Source organism: Trachurus japonicus, chromosome 2, assembly GCF_045865225.1.
Source record: "Trachurus japonicus isolate A0001 chromosome 2, Traja_1.0".
Taxonomy (NCBI): domain Eukaryota; kingdom Metazoa; phylum Chordata; class Actinopteri; order Carangiformes; family Carangidae; genus Trachurus; species Trachurus japonicus.
The window spans coordinates 14,713,986-14,731,034 of record NC_140908.1 but is presented as its reverse complement, the minus strand read 5'-3'; the positions used below and the strand labels follow the sequence as shown (position 1 = coordinate 14,731,034).

The window sequence follows — 17,049 nt, the reverse complement described above, 5'->3', positions numbered from 1 at the left end:
ACGGTGCACTGCTAATTAGCTTAGCTCAAACACTGGAAGTGTATGGGTAGTGTTAGCCTGCCTCCACCTAAAGTCATCAGAGAAACTCTTCAGCAACTCTAAACGGACCGATCTTGGTCTCAGAGCTGACAAAACTCTCCGGTAAGGCATCTTGAGCGGTCAAATGCCGCTAACGGGACGAGATCGGTCAAAACGGAGGGTTCAAGCAAAGACGGTTTATTTTGGTTCAAGCTAGCTACATCGAGGGTAGGTTAGCTTCCTATTTCAAAGTAAAAGCACAAATTCTATCGTCATGGTTTTCTGTATGTAAAGGGCAACGGGTGTTTTATTTTGTGAAAGTAACCGGAAGTGCGTTGGTCACAACGGCTAGCTTGAGTAGCGCCGAATTCGTCCCAACAAAATTGTAAACAGCTGGTATTTAGACAAATTAACGACACACTGCTGATCTAAACGGCTACTTTCTCGCCTAAACATGTTTGAAATGTCGATAAAGTGAAATATTTACAGAGTTTAGAGCTAAAATGAAATCAGCTTCTGACTGCTGATTTCGGCTCAGGTAGGAGGCAGGCTAACACTACCCATACACTTCCAGTGTTTGAGCTAAGCTAATTAGCGGTGCGCCAGCTCTGCTCGTATCTCCCTTGTTACTGCACGCACAGTCGAAAGGATGGTGTCTATCTGCTTGTCATGGACTCGGGAGTGAGGCAAGACATGAAAAAAAAATTTTTGGCGTATCCCTTTAAAGGGGCTTTAAGCCAGATAGAGCCAGATAGAGCTTTAAATCACAAATATAACTCCTTCTCAGGCCAATATTTCAAATGTAACACTGTAAAAGTGTCAACTTTAGGACCTAGAATAACTAATATGTTCAGCTTCTTCTAATTCAGGAAGTGTTGCACTCTCAGAATCGCACATCCTCACACACCAAGGCCAAGTCCTTGGAAATGTGTCTATGATTTTTGAGGATTCATCCTCGGACTTTTGGATCACTGCTTACAACTCTACATGTGTTGGTGGTTGTACCTGCTCATTAAAAAAAACAAAAAAAAAACAGGTTCACATTAACATGATCTGCAGGTGACAGAATTTATTCTTTTCAAATCTTGATATCTCCCCAAAGCAAACTGTGGTTTGACAGATCGTAATCTGACAGGCGAGGCTTATCTTTGGTGAAAGTCTGCTCAGCGCTTCAGGCTTTAATAATAAACTCACAGTCTGAGTGATTCATATTAGCATGCCGCAGGAGTTATTGTTACCTGTGAGAGATGTTAAAGTGGATGAGATTCCCTGACTCACTTCAGTTTTTAGTGGTAAGAGGAGCTGTCTGAGAGTGAAGTGTTTTACTCTTAATCAATCCAGAGAGACAGATTCACCTTTAAATCTTCTTATTCATATCTGACTGTGACTCTCACTCACACTTGTTGCCTTTGCTTCCGCAGTGCTTGGAGCCCTGCAAGGATTCCTGGGAGATGAAAAGGAAAAGCAGCTGCAGAGAGATGTGTGAGGTATGACGGATGGGATGGGAACCGGGAGTTTTTATCTATATGTGGAATGACTGATTTCACATGCAATCTGTTAAAGGAGCTATAGATAAGTTTACGTAGCTAACATTCCCTTAGCAAAAAGTAGTTGCAGTGTTTTCTATATCACCTCTTGTATTCTGCTTATGTTTACATCCTAACCAGCCAGCCTTGCCCAATCACATCATATCTGGTAATAACTTCAATCTGAGGATGTAGCACCACCAGAAGGACTTATCACCTACAAATTTCCCCTGTGCACATGCACTTGTTTTCACAAAGCAGAGCTGGAGATGGCCATAGGTGATAGGAATCCACTGCAAACACCTCAACATCAATGATTCATGGGTTGAACTGGCAATGGGTTGGTTGACCCTCAAAAAGTCCTTGATCGTCCCTGCTGGCCTTAAGGCAGGATTAGACTACACATATTCATGATCTATGAACTCATCAGAATTCATGCTCGGTTGTGAACGATGATTGGTTGGGGTGTCACCAGTCCCCCAACCAAGACACGGCAAGGATCTGACATGGTGACCATTGTGGAAGCCAAAAAAATTGTATAGTCTGAACCTGGTCTTAGTCACAACCCTCTCAGTCCACCAGTCATTCAGGGTTCATATTAAAGGATAATTACTGTTTTTTACAATCTGGACCTTATTTCTAGCATAGAATACGATCATTTACTCACCCAGATAACTTTGGTGTCATTACAAGTCGTTCCGATTAAATTAGCTCCAGCCGAGAGCTGCGTATATCCGTATAATGCGAGAACACGGGGCAGTGCAATGCAGCCTCTAAATAACACATTATCTGCAGAGAAACTCCTTCATTTCACCAATATTTAGTTCTGATAGGCTAGTGCTATTCCCCTCTGAGTCCGGGGTTAGCTGTTATCAACATCCGGGGTCTGTAGGTTGACCTACTGACCTCTGACCTGGATGATGTCATCTCTGAGCGCCGCGCGGCTTGTTGCTACCGCTAATACTACGGTTTGTTTCTGCCTTTTCTGACTTGTCAGAACAAAATGAGCAGCTGGATGAAGTTCAGCTTCCACAGGCTTCCTCTCCTCAACCTGGACTCACTAAAGCTCCGGCTAGTTGAGATAAAAATGGACCCGAATGCCAAAGCGGAATGATTATTATCAGAATGAGCCGCGCTGCGCTCAGAGATGACATCATGCAAGTCAGTAGGTTAGTAGGTCAACCTACAGACCCCGAATGTTGATAACAGCTAACCCCGGACTCAGAGGAGAATAGCACTAGCCTATCAGAACTAAATATTGGTGAAATGAACGAGTTTGCAGATACATGGCGGATAATGTGTTATTTAGAGGCTGCATTGCGCTTCTCCATGTGGATATATGCGGCCCCCGGCTGGATCTAATTTCGTCAGAACGACTTGTAATGACACCAAAGTTATCTGGGTGAGTAAATTATCGTATTTTATGCTAGAAATAAGGTCCAGATTGTAAAAAACGGTAATTATCCTTTATATCTTAACATCTATTTGAAGGTCTTGACATTTGATGGTCTTTATGCTAACCCATGTTCCTCTCACCTATCTAGAGGGTATTTCCCAAGAAGCACTGGGAGTGCGTCACCAGCTGCGAGTTCCTCCAGTCGGTGCAGGCGACCAAACAAGGCAGCTGTCCGCCTCCAGAGAGAGCCAGCGGCTTCGCGGCCGCCTGCGTTGAGAGCTGCGACCACGACCAGGAGTGCTCGTCCCAGAAGAAATGCTGCTCCAATGGCTGTGGCCACACCTGCCAGGCTCCCAAAGACCTCTACAAGGGTAAGAACCAGAACTGGCCCAGCAGAATCAGATTTATTCAGCAAGTCATTAATTTAACCCTCCTGTTGTCCTTCTGGATCAAATTGACCCAATATGTTCCCTTCCTTCCTTCCTTCCTTCCTTCCTTCCTTCCTTCCTTCCTTCCTTCCTTCCTTCCTTCCTTCCTTCCTTCCTCTTTGATCCAATTGACCTGATCTGTTCCCTCTACCTCCATCTTTCTTTCCTTCCCTTTTGCCTTCTTCCTTCCTTCTTCCTATTCCTTCCTTGAATGAATCTGTCCCCTCCCTCCATCTTTCTTTCCTTCCCCTTTTCCTTACTTCTTTCCTCCCTTCTTCCTTCCTTCTTCTTCCTTCCTTGAACAAATCTGTTCCCTCCCTCCATCTTTCTTTCCACAATCCCTTCCTTCCTTCCTTCCTTCCTTCCTTCCTTCCTTCCTTCCTTCCTTCCTTCTGTTCTGTTCCTTTCCTTCCTTCCTTCCTTCCTTCCTTCCTTCCTTCCTTCTGTTCCCTCCCGCCTTCTATCTTTCCTCCCATCTTTCCCTTTGTCCTACTTCTTCCTTCCTTTTTGACCCTATTGACCCAATCTGTTCCCTCCCTCCTTCTATCTTTCCTTCGTTTTTCCCTTCCTTCCTTCCTTCCTTCCTTCCTTGGCCCAGGAGGGCAACAGGAGGGTTAAGGGTGTCAATTTGGGCGGTCATCATTGGTAGAGACGCACCAACATCATCACCCCTCTGAAACAACAACAGCTGAATACTTCTTTTACATATAGGATCTTTTTTCTTTTTATTTACATTGAAATGAAATCTATACACAGCAACAGGTCAAAAGTCAAAGAAATTAAATTAGCTCCTAGATCACATTGAATCTTGACAGCAGATATTAGAGGATGCACACAGGATTCATATCCAACTCAAATCAAATCATAATGTTAAAGAATAACACATTTTAAAGCAGTAAATGGCCTTGCAAAGTATTTATTTGTTTGAATCTTTTTATATTATCATATCAGAAAACTGCAGTTTTATTTAATTCTTTGAGCTTTACTCACCGTGTCATACTTTAACTGCTATGAACTTCCTGTCAGCCTGAATAAGATGTTATACCAGCCTCCCCTGGGCCTTTCCTCAGACAAATGAGGCGAGGTGGTCCGGGTGGAAAATCTCCCGCTGACGGCTCTGATTCTGAGTCAGGTGGAGCTTGGCCTACTTAGGTCTTCATTGTCAGAGGAGGGATCAAAGAGAGCAAAAGCAAAGTAGATTCTGAGAGCCTGCAGCGGGATGTTCAGGTAACACAAGTGGTGGGAAGAGGAAGAAACTGATTTTGCCTTCTCACACAAAAACACTGTGTAAGATATTCCCAGGACACCAAGCAGACTGGAAGCTGGATCTCCCTGTTTGTGGGGAGCAAATTTCAATCATAAATGTATAATGATCTCTCCAGATCTTTTCACCCATGACGATCATACGTATTTGGTTTGTCAATGACCAACAGGTGTTCCTCTAAAGCCGAGGAAAGAGCTGGGCTTTGAGGAGCTCTCCTCCGGGCAGCTGGAGGTCCGCTGGTCTTCCCGATTCAACATCTCTGCCGAGCCTGTGATCTACATCGTCCAGAGGAGGTGGAACTTTGGCATCCAGCCCAGCGAGGATGCCGCCACCTCCTGGCAGGTGGTTGCACAGGTTAGTCCATGGTTAAAGTGATACGCCAACTTTTATTTTTTCATGTCTTGCCTCACTCCCGAGTCCATGACCAGCAGATAGACACCATCCTTTCCACTGTGCGTGCAGTAACAAGGGAGATAGAGCCGTATCGCCGTAATTAGCTTAGCTCAAACACTGGAAGTGTATGGGTAGTGTTAGCCTGCCTCCTACCCGAGCTGAAATCAGCAGTCAGAAGCTGATTTCATTTTAGCTCTAAACTCTGTAAATATATCACTTTATCGAAATTTCAAACATTTTTAGGCGAGAAAGTAGCTGTTTAGATCAGCAGTGTGTCGTTAACTTGTCTAAATACCAGCTGTTTACTATTTTGTTCGGACGAACTCGGCGCTACTCAAGCTAGCCGTTGTGACCAACGCACTTCCGGTTACTTTCACAAAATAAAACACCCGTTGCCCTTTACATACAGAAAACCATGACGATAGAATTTGTGCTTTTACTTTGAAATAGGAAGCTAACCTACCCTCGATGTAGCTAGCTTGAGCCATAATAAAGCGTCTTTGCTTGAACCCTCCGTTTTGACCGATCTGGTCCCGTTACCGCCATTTGACCGCTCAAGATGCCTTACCGGAGAGTTTTGTCAGCTCTGAGACGAAGATCGGTCCGTTTAGAGTTGCTGAAGAGTTTCTCTGATGACTTTAGGTGGAGGCAGGCTAACATTACCCATACACTTCCAGTGTTTGAGCTAAGCTAATCTCCCTTGTTACTGCACGCACAGTGGAAAGGATGGTGTCTATCTGCTGGTCATGGACTCGGGAGTGAGGCAAGACACAGAAAAAAAAAATGTTGGTGTCTCCTTTAATGACCTCACCACAAATCCAGATCCATTTAGGAACCAAGAAAGACAGAACAGCTCATGCCTCTTTTCTTTAATCCACCTGAATCACCACAGACCACGGAGCAGGGAGCGAGGATGTCCGACATCAGGCCCGGACGCTGGTACCAGTTCAGAGTGGCAGCTGTCAACACACATGGGACCAGAGGTTTCACCACACCCAGCAGGCACATCCAGTCCAGCAGAGGTCAGACACTCACCCTCTTGTTTGCATGATTGCCAAAAGCGAGATAAAAAATAAACATCTGGCCACTGAGACTAGACTACAAATTAGTGCTCAAAGTTCCCACGCTGTGTGTGCCCCTGAAGTTAAGCATGACTTTATATTATTTTATTTTATTTATTCATATGCACAATGATGAAACTAAATTTATATTACATAATACAAAAGGGAAATAACTGTGCAGGAGAGGAAAAGAAGCCCAAGAGGCTTATATAAAATCCTCCCCTTAGGAAGAGAAAAGAGGGAAAGAAACAAGGAAAAACACAACAAACAAGCAACAGAGAGAAAAAGAAGGAAGCAGGGAAAAAGCAACAATGACAAAGATCGATAAACTTCAAGTCTGAGTATGATTTTGCCTGGATAGAAGACATGAGTTTTGGCCTAGTTTTACATCTGGATCTGATTGGATGACAGTTCAATCACAAATCAATACAATAAATTGTCTTTCTTTCATCTTCACCAAAGGTAGGTAGGTAGGTAGGTTGGTTGGTTGGTTGGTAGGTAGGTAGGTAGGTAGGCTGGCTGGCTGGTTGGTTGGTTGGTTGGTTGGTTGGTTGGTTGGTAGATTGGTAGGTAGGTTGGTTGGTTGGTAGATAGGTTGGTAGGTTGGTTGGTTGGTAGGTAGGTAGGCAGGCAGGCAGGCAGGCAGGCAGGCAGGCAGGCAGGCAGGCAGGCTGGCTGGTTGGTTGGTTGGTTGGTTGGTAGATTGGTAGGTAGGTTGGTTGGTTGGTAGATAGGTTGGTAGGTTGGTTGGTTGGTAGGTAGGTAGGCAGGCAGGCAGGCAGGCAGGCAGGCAGGCAGGCAGGCAGGCAGGCAGGCAGGCTGGCTGGTTGGTTGGTTGGTTGGTTGGTAGATTGGTAGGTAGGTAGGAAGGTTGGTTGGTTGGTTGGTAGATAGGTTGGTTGGTTGATAGATAGGTTGGTTGGTTGGTTGGTTGGTTGGTTGGTTGGTTGGTTGGTTGGTTGGTTGGTTGATTGGTAGGTAGGTAGGTAGGTTGGTTGGTTGGTTGGTTGGTAGATTGGTTGATCGATTGGTTGGTTGGTTGGGTGGTTGGTTGGTAGGTAGGTAGATTGGTAGGTAGGTTGGTTGGTTGCTAGGTTGGTAGATTGGTGGTAGGTAGGAAGGTTGGTTGGTTGCTAGGTTGGTTGGTAGATTGGTAGGTAGGTAGGAAGGTTGGTTGGTTGGTTGGTTGGTTGGTTGGTTGGTTGGTTGGTAGGTAGGTAGGAGGGTTGGTAGATTGGTTGGTTGGTTGGTTGGTTGGTTGGTTGGTTGGTTGGTTGGTTGGTTGGTTGGTTGGTTGGTTGGTAGATTGGTAGGTAGGTTGGTTGGTTGCTAGGTTGGTAGATTGGTGGTAGGTAGGAACGTTGGTTGGTTGGTCGGTAGGTAGGTAGGAGGGTTGGTAGATTGGTTGGTTGGTTGGTTGGTTGGTTGGTAGATTGGTAGATTGGTAGGTAGGTTGGTTGGTTGCTAGGTTGGTAGATTGGTGGTAGGTAGGAACGTTGGTTAGTTGGTTGGTTTACTCAGGACTAGACTTGTGCAGTTGCAGTCATATTGTGGAGTTGTTGTGATTTGATTGACATGATGTTCAAAACGATTGTCGTGCCCCAATAACCTCATTACCAGTACGTGATAATACCCCCGTCCCCTCCCCCTCAGACCCCTCAAGTCCTCCGGCTCCTTCTGATCTGCGAGTGGCCAACATGACCTTCGGCCCTGGCCGGACGGTGTCGGCCCGGCTGCAGTGGAGCGTTCCCGACGACCTGGACGTTCCCGTCCACCACTACAAGGTCAGCTGGAGCTGGACCGCAGTGGGACAGTCCTCGGCTTCGTCCCTGACCAAGAGGAGGAAGACGGTGCGAGAGGTGAGGACGGATGGACATTAAAGGGATAGTTTTACCCAAAATTCAAATTTCACTCATTATCTACTCACCCTCACGTCGACTAAGAGCTGTGAGAATTTTCAGAGTCCTCTGTTCCTTCTCTGAGTTACGGGGGGGTCCGCGCAGCAGTATTTGTCCATATGATGGTTGTCAATGGTGCTCACTTTTCTTGGTCCAAAAAGACACACCAAAAAACATCCAAATACCTCCATAGTGCTCGTATGTAATGTCCCTCTTGTCTTGAAGCCCTGACATGAGAAATTGTTCCGAAAAAAATTAAATAAGTCTATATTTTAAGCTTGTTTGTAGCGGAAGCTCCCAGTGTCTCAGTTCACTGCTCTTCCTGTGTCAGTGCAAATCACGCGAGATTTGCACTGACCAGCGCAACAATTTCTCATGTCGGGGCTTCAATACAAGAGGGACATTACAGACGAGCACTATGGAGGTATTTGGATTGTTTTTTGGTGTGTCTTTTTGGACGAAGAAAGTTGGTATCCATTGAGAACCATTATATGGAAATTCTCACAGCTCTTAGTCGACATGAGGGTGAGTAGATAATGAGAGAAATTTGAACTTTGGGTGAACTATCTCTTTAAACTGAAAACTTTCCTCCAGAGAACAATAATGCACATGACTGAATCTCCTGTGTGTGTGTGTGTAGAGCCAGGTGGAGCTGGACAGCATGCGGTCTAACAGGAGCTACAGCGTGGAGGTCCAGGCCGTGTCCTACGGGGGACAAACCCAGCTCAAGGGGCCGCGAGCCGTCCTGCACTTCACCACGCAGCGCAGTACGTCTCTTCTAGACCTTAAAACACGTCGCAGCATGTTGCAGTAGCACTTAAAAGTTTTGAAAAAGCTTTCTTACTGTATGAACTTTACATTTTGCTTTTTCATGGTGATATTTGAAAAAGAAATCACCTTTGGGCTTTAAATATCTAAAAGTGCATCTTTAAATGTTTGATCCTTAGAGCTGAAAAATCTTTTAACTTAAATTCAAAATGTCACGGTGTTCCTTCCAAAATGACAGGCTGACATTAAGAAGAAGAAAAAATAAAGAAGACGAGTTCTCAACAATTACAGTTTCATAAAGATACATTCGTTATGAAACAATAGAATTGATTTGTTAGTGGCCACATCACATCTTGCATTCTGGTCTAGAGAGATTTGCCATGAAAGTTTGTGTTGATGGTCATGTTCCCCAGAGGATTGATTTTCAAGGTCTCCAAAGGACAAACCCTCGTAGTATTGATGACCTTTCCTCTGCTACAATGTAAAAGTGCCAAAACAATGAGGCTAGACACATCTTTATTGCTTCATTGCAAAGATAAACATGATGTAATGCTGACGATATTGAACACTCATGATCCCCAGAGGTCAGATGCAAATATCTTTGTTGTCTAAAATCAAATCTTAGGGTTTTACACTGCAAAAATTCAAAATCTTACCAAGAATATTTGTCTTATGTCTAGTCAAAATGTCATTTCTAGTCAAAATAAATCTCATTATACTTAAGATAAGACTCATTACATTTAAAAAGTAGCTTGTTTTTAGACACTTTTTAATTTTTTCAAGCAAAATTTCCACTTTTAATAAGTAGAAAAATCTGACTGTGCAGCAAGTTTTTCTTTCTTATTACAAGCACAAAAAACTTGCTTTCACTGGCAGATTTTTCTACTTATTTCAATTGAAAATTAGTTTGAAACAAGTGAAAATGATCTAAAAACAAGTTAATTTTAGATGATGAGTCTTATTTTAAGTGGAAAGAGATTAGTTTTGACTAGAAATTAGACATTTTGACAAGAAATAAGACAAATATTCTTGGAAAGATTTTGAGTTTTTGCAGTGTAGAGTGTATTCTGAAAGTTTAATGCTTCCCTTATGAAATGCAGACCGTTGTTTTTCTCCATTAATTATATTTTGTTTGTCTGTAGACATCGGTGTGGCTCCAAAAAAACCCACAGGCGACACTCTGGATGTGGGGACGCCCTTCTACCAGGACGGACAGCTCCACGTTCATGTCTACTGGCAGAGCAGCACTGGTAAACCCTGCACGTGCAGTCTGTATCGTGTGAATGGGATTGATTAGTCTGTGATTGGCTGAATTCATGTAACCAACCATGAGAGCAGGGGGAGTTCTTAATTAGACTACGGTTTAGGCTGCCAAAGACTCCCCTCCCCGATGTACAGCAGCATAGTACATGCCCCTGAGCTGTTGTGAGTCTCTGCCATCAAGATAAACAGTCTGTCCTCCTCTGACACACACTGAAAAGCTGTGTGTCGTTCGCACAAAGACAGGTGTGTGTGCTTCAAAGGCTGGTTCTGATGATGCAAGGCAAAAGCACCTTGTTAAAGGACACCAGAGATGCACAAGTACCATGTACTTACAGGATTTAAAGGTCCCATGTTGTATAAACGTAGAGATCACTGTGTTCTTTTATTATAAAGCAGGTCTTGGTTATGTATTAGTACCCTTAAAGTGATACACCAACATCTTTTTTTCCCGTGTCTTGCCTCACTCCCGAGTCCATGACAAGCAGATAGACACCATCCTTTCGACTGTGCGTGCAGTAACAAGGGAGATACGGGCAGAGCTGGCGCACCGCTAATTAGCTTAGCTCAAGCGCTGGAAGTGTATAGGTAGTGTTAGTCTGCCTCCACCTAAAGTCATCAGAGAAGTGTAAAAGTAAAAGCACAAATTCTATCCTCATGGTTTTCTGTAGGCTATGTAAAGGGCAACGGGTGTTTTATTTTGTGAAAGTAACTGGAAGTGTGATGGTCACAACGGCTAGCTTGAGTAGCGCCGAATTCATCCGAACAAAATTGTAAACAGCTGGTATTTAGACAAATTAACGACACACTGCTGATCTAAACGGCTACTTTCTCACCTAAAACTGTTTGAAATGTTGATAAAGTGATATATTTACAGAGTTTAGAGCTAAAATGAAATAGGTAGGACGCAGGCTAACACTACTTATACACTTCCAGCATTTGAGCTAAGCTAATTAGCAGTGCGCCAGCCCTTGTTACTGCACGCACAGTTGAAAGGTTTGTCATGGACTCGGGAGTGAGGCAAGACACGTAAAAAAAATGTTGGTGTATCCCTTTAAAGTATTCAACCCTCAAAGAAAAGCACACAGCCTGAATTCAGAAACTGAACCCTCAAATGAAATGCAAGAAATTCTGTAACTTTGTGATGTCACAATGAAGCCATCACTTATTTTTCCCATAATATAAATAGCCTACTGCAGATTGAGTAGGAGATGATTCTGTATCTGCTTGTAATGATAATTAAAGCAGAAGTAAGCGATCCGGTGGTTTTGGCTAATGCTGCGTTCCAGGCAGGCTTTTGAAACCGTAAATTACAGCTTCAAGTCACAACTTACAACTTTGTAGCGTTCCAGGCAACCCACTCGTGTTTCTCCGACCTGTTTTACCTGTGAAAGTCACGACAACGGCCACTCGTAACTTCTGACCCGTGAACTCGTACCAGATCGAACTGGTACGACTTCACAGGTCGGAAAAACACGAGTTACGGGTGGCCTTGAACGCACCATAACAGTCCTCGTCCCTACGTCACCACATTCACGGCGTCCCTTGGCTGCACACACAGAGAGGACTGCCCCTTTATGCCGTTCTCTCTCCTCATTGGATAAAAACTGTAGGATACGAGAAAAGTTTTCTCCTGGGCTCAGAGCAGAGCAGAGTGACTGACAGACCCGTGTTTCAGACCAAACACTCTATAGAAGTGATTGCTGTCGGAAGATACAACTATTTAAGACTTATATTAACACAAACATTCACCTTACTTCTGCTTTAACTGAAGCTGTATTATGTTTAACTTATTAAGATTATGATATGGAGACGTTCAAGGATGAATCCTATTGGCTGAGGTGATCCCCTGACATTTTCTTTCTTGTCGTAGATCCTTCAGTGGAATTCTACAAAATCCAGTGGGGTCCAGAGTACTGTGCACACAATCAGACCAGACCCCAGGAGAAGACCAGCACACAGGTAACACAAACATAAGGTTTATTTAATAATTAATTATTATTGATCTGATCGGGGTACTAATGACATTTTGGGAGTCAGCCTCCAATCCGCCATTGATTGTTTTCTGTTCCTTATCCAGGAGAGCTTTGTCAGCCTGGAGGGTTTGCTCTTTGCCTGTAAGTACAAGGTCCTCCTGCAGCCAATCAGCAAGAAGAGTCGTCCCCTGGCCGAAAGCACCAGCTTCTTCACTCCTTCCTGTGCCGCCATTCAGGCCAAGAGTCCAAAATCCATCTCCTGTGGAGAAACAGGTGAGACGTGGAATCCTTAGGTGCTGAAAACTGATATTCAAGAATGTGGTTTAAAGCTGCATCAAATGAATTTCAGGCTAAAGCTAAAATATCCAAATATATCCCGTTTACAACCCAGGACAGTTATGTAACATGGTATAAATGTGTTAATGGAGAAAGTGGAAATCATTTGGATTTGGATATTAAGTTGAAATAACCTGATTTTTTAAAATTTCTTTCTAGCTAGCACTAGCTAAGTTGGCCTATCAAACACATGGAAATGGGCAACTGTGTAGTTAGCGGTGCTCCTTCCAAAAGGTAGCAAAGTCTTAGTCTAGTAGGAAGGAGGGGCCCAATGTCCCCGAGACAATTCTTTTTGAAACATGGGTTTTTTTTGGCCGCCATTTTGAATTTATGTCTGCACGAATGGTGAAAACGCCAATTTTCACAACTCCTAAACCAGACATCGTACAAAGACAAATTAACACACTTTTTCTGATAATTTTGACACCAGGAATCAAATGAAAAAGTCACCGAGATGGTAAAACCACTCTTTATCAGAGAAAAATGAACTCTTGCGTAGTATTTTAGTATAAATTACTCACAAAAAGTTTGGAAATGTTTTTTCAGTCCATAATTTCTCCCTTTTAATTATAAAATTTGGGTCTGTTCACAACAATGTATGTTGTAAATCTCTGAGCAGGGCTATTATGGGCTGGGGAGGAGTGCAGAGAGTCTTCTACTGCAATTAAAGTACTTAGGGGCTATTTGAAGATCATATAACCCCACTTTAAAAAAAATGCTACTATCCCTTTAACACACCCCCCCCCCTCCCTGTCTGTTCGTCTTCCAGCAGCGTCCCCTCAGAAGGTCCTGGTGAAGGCGGCCAACCTGTCGGCTTCCTTCGAGGTTCTGGGCGGAAACGTGACGGCCGTCTTCAGCTGGGATCTGTCCCGGGCGCCGCTCCACCAGCAGCTGACCGGTTACCAGGTGACCTGGGCCGAGGTCGTCCCTAGCAACCACCACAGCAACAACAAACTGCCCCACAGCCTCATCTCCCAGGCCCAGATCCTACCCCCGGTCAGTACCCGAATAAATAAATGACAGTGGCTAAAGTTTGTTTTCCTGTTGGCAATTATAATAATAATGAGTTTTGTGGGTTTATTTCGCCTCCGGGAAATAATGATTACTTTTATAAAAATAGTCCAAATCGTTAATTCCCAATTATTGCCATTTCGATCAGTTCAGCCAGTTAATTCAGGCCACACCAGGTCAACTTAACATTAAAATGAAAGTACGGAATTTCAATTTCATTTTCTTAACATGCCATTAAAATGTATTTTATTATTTTATGCATTTATATAATACTTTCCATGTTTTATAAAAACACTTTGAATTGCTTCTGTGCATGACGTGTACTACATATACAAATATCGTCAATTTCAATTTTTTCTTTTTTTACATTTGGATTATTTTAAGAATTTTTTTTTAAAGAAAGAAATATAGATACAAAAAATTATATGCTATGTTAGAATTATATAAGTAGAAGGAATGAATTTGTAGCAATAATAATTATTACCAGAAATTTTATGCGAGGTCATTTAAACAAGAAAAAAAGATTGATGTCCACATGTTGAAATCAATTAATAGCACTTGAAAGAAAAAATATAAGAAACTGCTACCATGACACAGGAAATATTCCCTCTAAACTTTCCTTTTTCTTGTGTCACTTCAAACCAAGAAATGTTATTGCAAGTTTGATTTCATTCCATTTTAACATTTATGAAAGACTAGCGTTACGGTAAAATCACCATGTTCCCTGTTATTTTCCCTCCGGCTGAAGTTCTCTGTGAAATATTTGACTTTTAATGCAGATTCAGATATGTATTTTTTTTCCCGGCAGACAAATCTCAGGGTCCACTGAGCTGACAAACACTTTAAAAAAAAAAAACGGTTTCGTCTGCAGCATTCGCACAATTTCACACACCTTGAGCATTTTGAACCCCTCCTTCCCTTTACTCACTATTTGTCTTCCTTCTCTCTTTCTCTTTCTCTCAGGATGGGAACGTGCTGGTGGTTTCGGGCCTGCACCCGGCCGGTCTGTACCGGCTGGAGGTCCAGGCCATCACAGCCGAGGGGGAAGGTCCCGCAACCAGCCGAACCTTCCAGACCCCCGGATACCAAAGTGCCCCCAAACACAGTAAGAGAAACAAAAAAACAAAACACACAAAAACATCCATTGCAATTAGGGTTTTTGACCCCGCCCCCTTTGGGTTGCAAAGGGGTGGAAAATTTCCAGTAAATTTCAGGTAAATTTCCAGAAACTTTCCATGAGAAGTTAAGCTGAGGAATTTTGGAAATATTCCAAATTGGAAACTTTCCATGGGAATTATGGGAATTTATGGGTATAATTGGGAATTTATGGGAATTAACTGAAAATTGGGGGTAATTTAAACAAACTGTATCATATTTATGGGAATTAACTGAAAATTGGGGGTAATTTAAACAAACTGTATCATATCTAGGGTTGCAAAGGGGCGGACATTTTTCCAGAAACCTTCCACGGGAAGTTAAGCTGGGGAATTTTGGAAATATTTTGAATTGGAAACCTTCCATGGGAATTATGGGAATTTATGGGAATAATGGGAATTTATGGGAATTAACTGGAAATTGGGGGTAATTTAAACAAACTGTATCATATCTAAACATAAATGTAAATATTTTGTTTTGTCATAAGCAGACATCCATGCAAAATAATACAATTAAAAAAACATGACATTTCAACAGATTTATTTGTGAGTAGAACTTTATCAAGTTTTAATTCTTGTATGAACAATCAATTATTTCGGATTTATTACGTTTTTATTCCCATTTATTCCTGTTAATTCCCATATATTCCTGTTAATTCCCATATATTCCTGTTAATTCCCATGGAAAGTTTCCAACTTTGAAAATTCTCAGAATTTTGCAACCCTAATTGCAATGCAACTGAAGTTTTTTGGGGGGGCATTTACGGCTCTAACCAAAGTTTCTTGTATTGTACTTTGCAGGGTCCAGGCTGAGGAAGCATCACCACAAGCAGCCAATCATCAACAGGCATTGAGTCCCGACAGCCAATCAGCATGAAGCCTCTCCAAACCTCAGGATGACCATCAATCCAGCTTCATAAACCAGATCAATTCTCCATAACAACCACTGTAAAAGCTGCTACACTGCAACAGCCGCAGTAATAACAGTACTCTAAGAATCAATTCCAATCTCATTGATTAACAAGAGCAATACAGTTAATTTGACCTTTAATAAACACAGTTCAGCCACTGCATTGCTCTGAAAGTGCAGCAAAGCTTTATGCAATATGTTTTCCTTTGACTCCGAGCTGAGAGATAGATCTTTGCACTTGTTTGTGACCTGTAGGTGATTATATGCATCATAATAGCATGTAGATACAGTAGCTGTGCCACTTTTATTCACTGTAGGGCTGGGTATATTTAGAGCAAAATGTAAGAATGAAACCTAAACCGGATGAAGAGGTTCAAAAAATAGTTTTATTACGTCAATACAGGCAGATGACAAATGAGCATAATCCCTAAAGATGCAGCTGTTTGTGTTGTATAAGACATGATTGTTGTGACAATTATACCAAAGGTAGGACAGCTAAATGTATCTGAGCATAGGCGACATCCAAAGTTAAATATGCAATATTATAATTAAGGTGTGTTTGAGGGTGCGAGTTATAATATTATTTCTCTGTTTTATTTATGTTTGAGTTATTTGTCACATGCTGAGGTACAATACAAGAATCTTAAAAATGTGGGATTGTATAACTTGCTATATTATTATATTGTTGCTATATTCTCAATATCGTTTATATTGATATTTGATATAATCAAATATTGAATATGTCAAATATCGCTACAATTGGCTTTTGAGATCTAATATTGTAACATTTTATATTATCGTACCATATGCCAAGAAGTTATAAAAAAAATTGCAATGTACAATTTTGTTGTCATTAGGATAGGGTTGAGAATAGGTGGTTATAATATAATTTCTTTGTTTTCTTTATTTATTTTATGTTTGAGTTATTTGTGACATACAGTGGTACAATAGCATGTAGGCTATTACTGTTGCTATATTAAATATCAATTATTTCAAATATCACAATGTTCAATAATGTAAAATATTGCGATATTTGATCATATTGAATATTGTGACATTCAGAAACATTGCAACAATTTGTATCGTTAAACATCATAATATATTATATTATCAACCTTGCAATGTTTTATAGCTATTATCAAACATTGTGATAATTGATATCACTGAATATTGCCCCAAGCCCAGAAGTTTTAGGACCTTATACATACAAATGCTGCTGCCAATGTCAAACTACCTTTAAATTAATTAATAATCTGGTTTGATTTTTAAGAAATTTACAGTTTCCAAGTAAATTAATCTGCTTTTCCATTTATTTCTGTTGCACTGACACAATTCCCTCTGAGCAGTTTGATACCCAGCCCTAACTCCCTGCTGCATGCCAACACCGACTGTTTATAGTGATGTCAGTGTCGTTGAACGGCTCCCCGTAGCCGATTTACTGAAGCGACTGTGTGTTTGTGTGTAAATGACTCGTAGCTCCCTGTATTCTGTAAATGCTGTACATACTGTTTGTCTGTATTTATTAGATGTGGTATGAATGTCTACTCTAAAACACAACTGTACTGTACCATATGTGTGTGTATGTGTGTGTATGTGTGTGCTCAGCCTTTTGTAAACCTCTAGAGATCCTGTACAAAGATGTTTTTTAAC

General features: G+C 41.9%; 1 protein-coding gene across 1 annotated transcript in view; it reads left to right on the top strand.

The window, feature by feature from the left end:
• Positions 1-16,026, top strand: part of anos1a (anosmin 1a) — a 31,402-nt gene extending 15,376 nt beyond the window's left edge. The window contains exons 3-14 of the mRNA XM_085802437.1: positions 1,440-1,505; positions 3,089-3,311; positions 4,802-4,986; positions 5,918-6,047; positions 7,740-7,945; positions 8,625-8,751; positions 9,895-10,002; positions 11,886-11,974; positions 12,093-12,261; positions 13,094-13,320; positions 14,299-14,440; positions 15,291-16,026. Of these exons, the coding sequence (XP_085658563.1) occupies positions 1,440-1,505; positions 3,089-3,311; positions 4,802-4,986; positions 5,918-6,047; positions 7,740-7,945; positions 8,625-8,751; positions 9,895-10,002; positions 11,886-11,974; positions 12,093-12,261; positions 13,094-13,320; positions 14,299-14,440; positions 15,291-15,343 (1,725 nt within the window). The 3' untranslated portion in view covers positions 15,344-16,026. The remainder of the gene's footprint in view (positions 1-1,439; positions 1,506-3,088; positions 3,312-4,801; positions 4,987-5,917; positions 6,048-7,739; positions 7,946-8,624; positions 8,752-9,894; positions 10,003-11,885; positions 11,975-12,092; positions 12,262-13,093; positions 13,321-14,298; positions 14,441-15,290) is intronic.
• Positions 16,027-17,049: the final 1,023 nt, after the last annotated feature.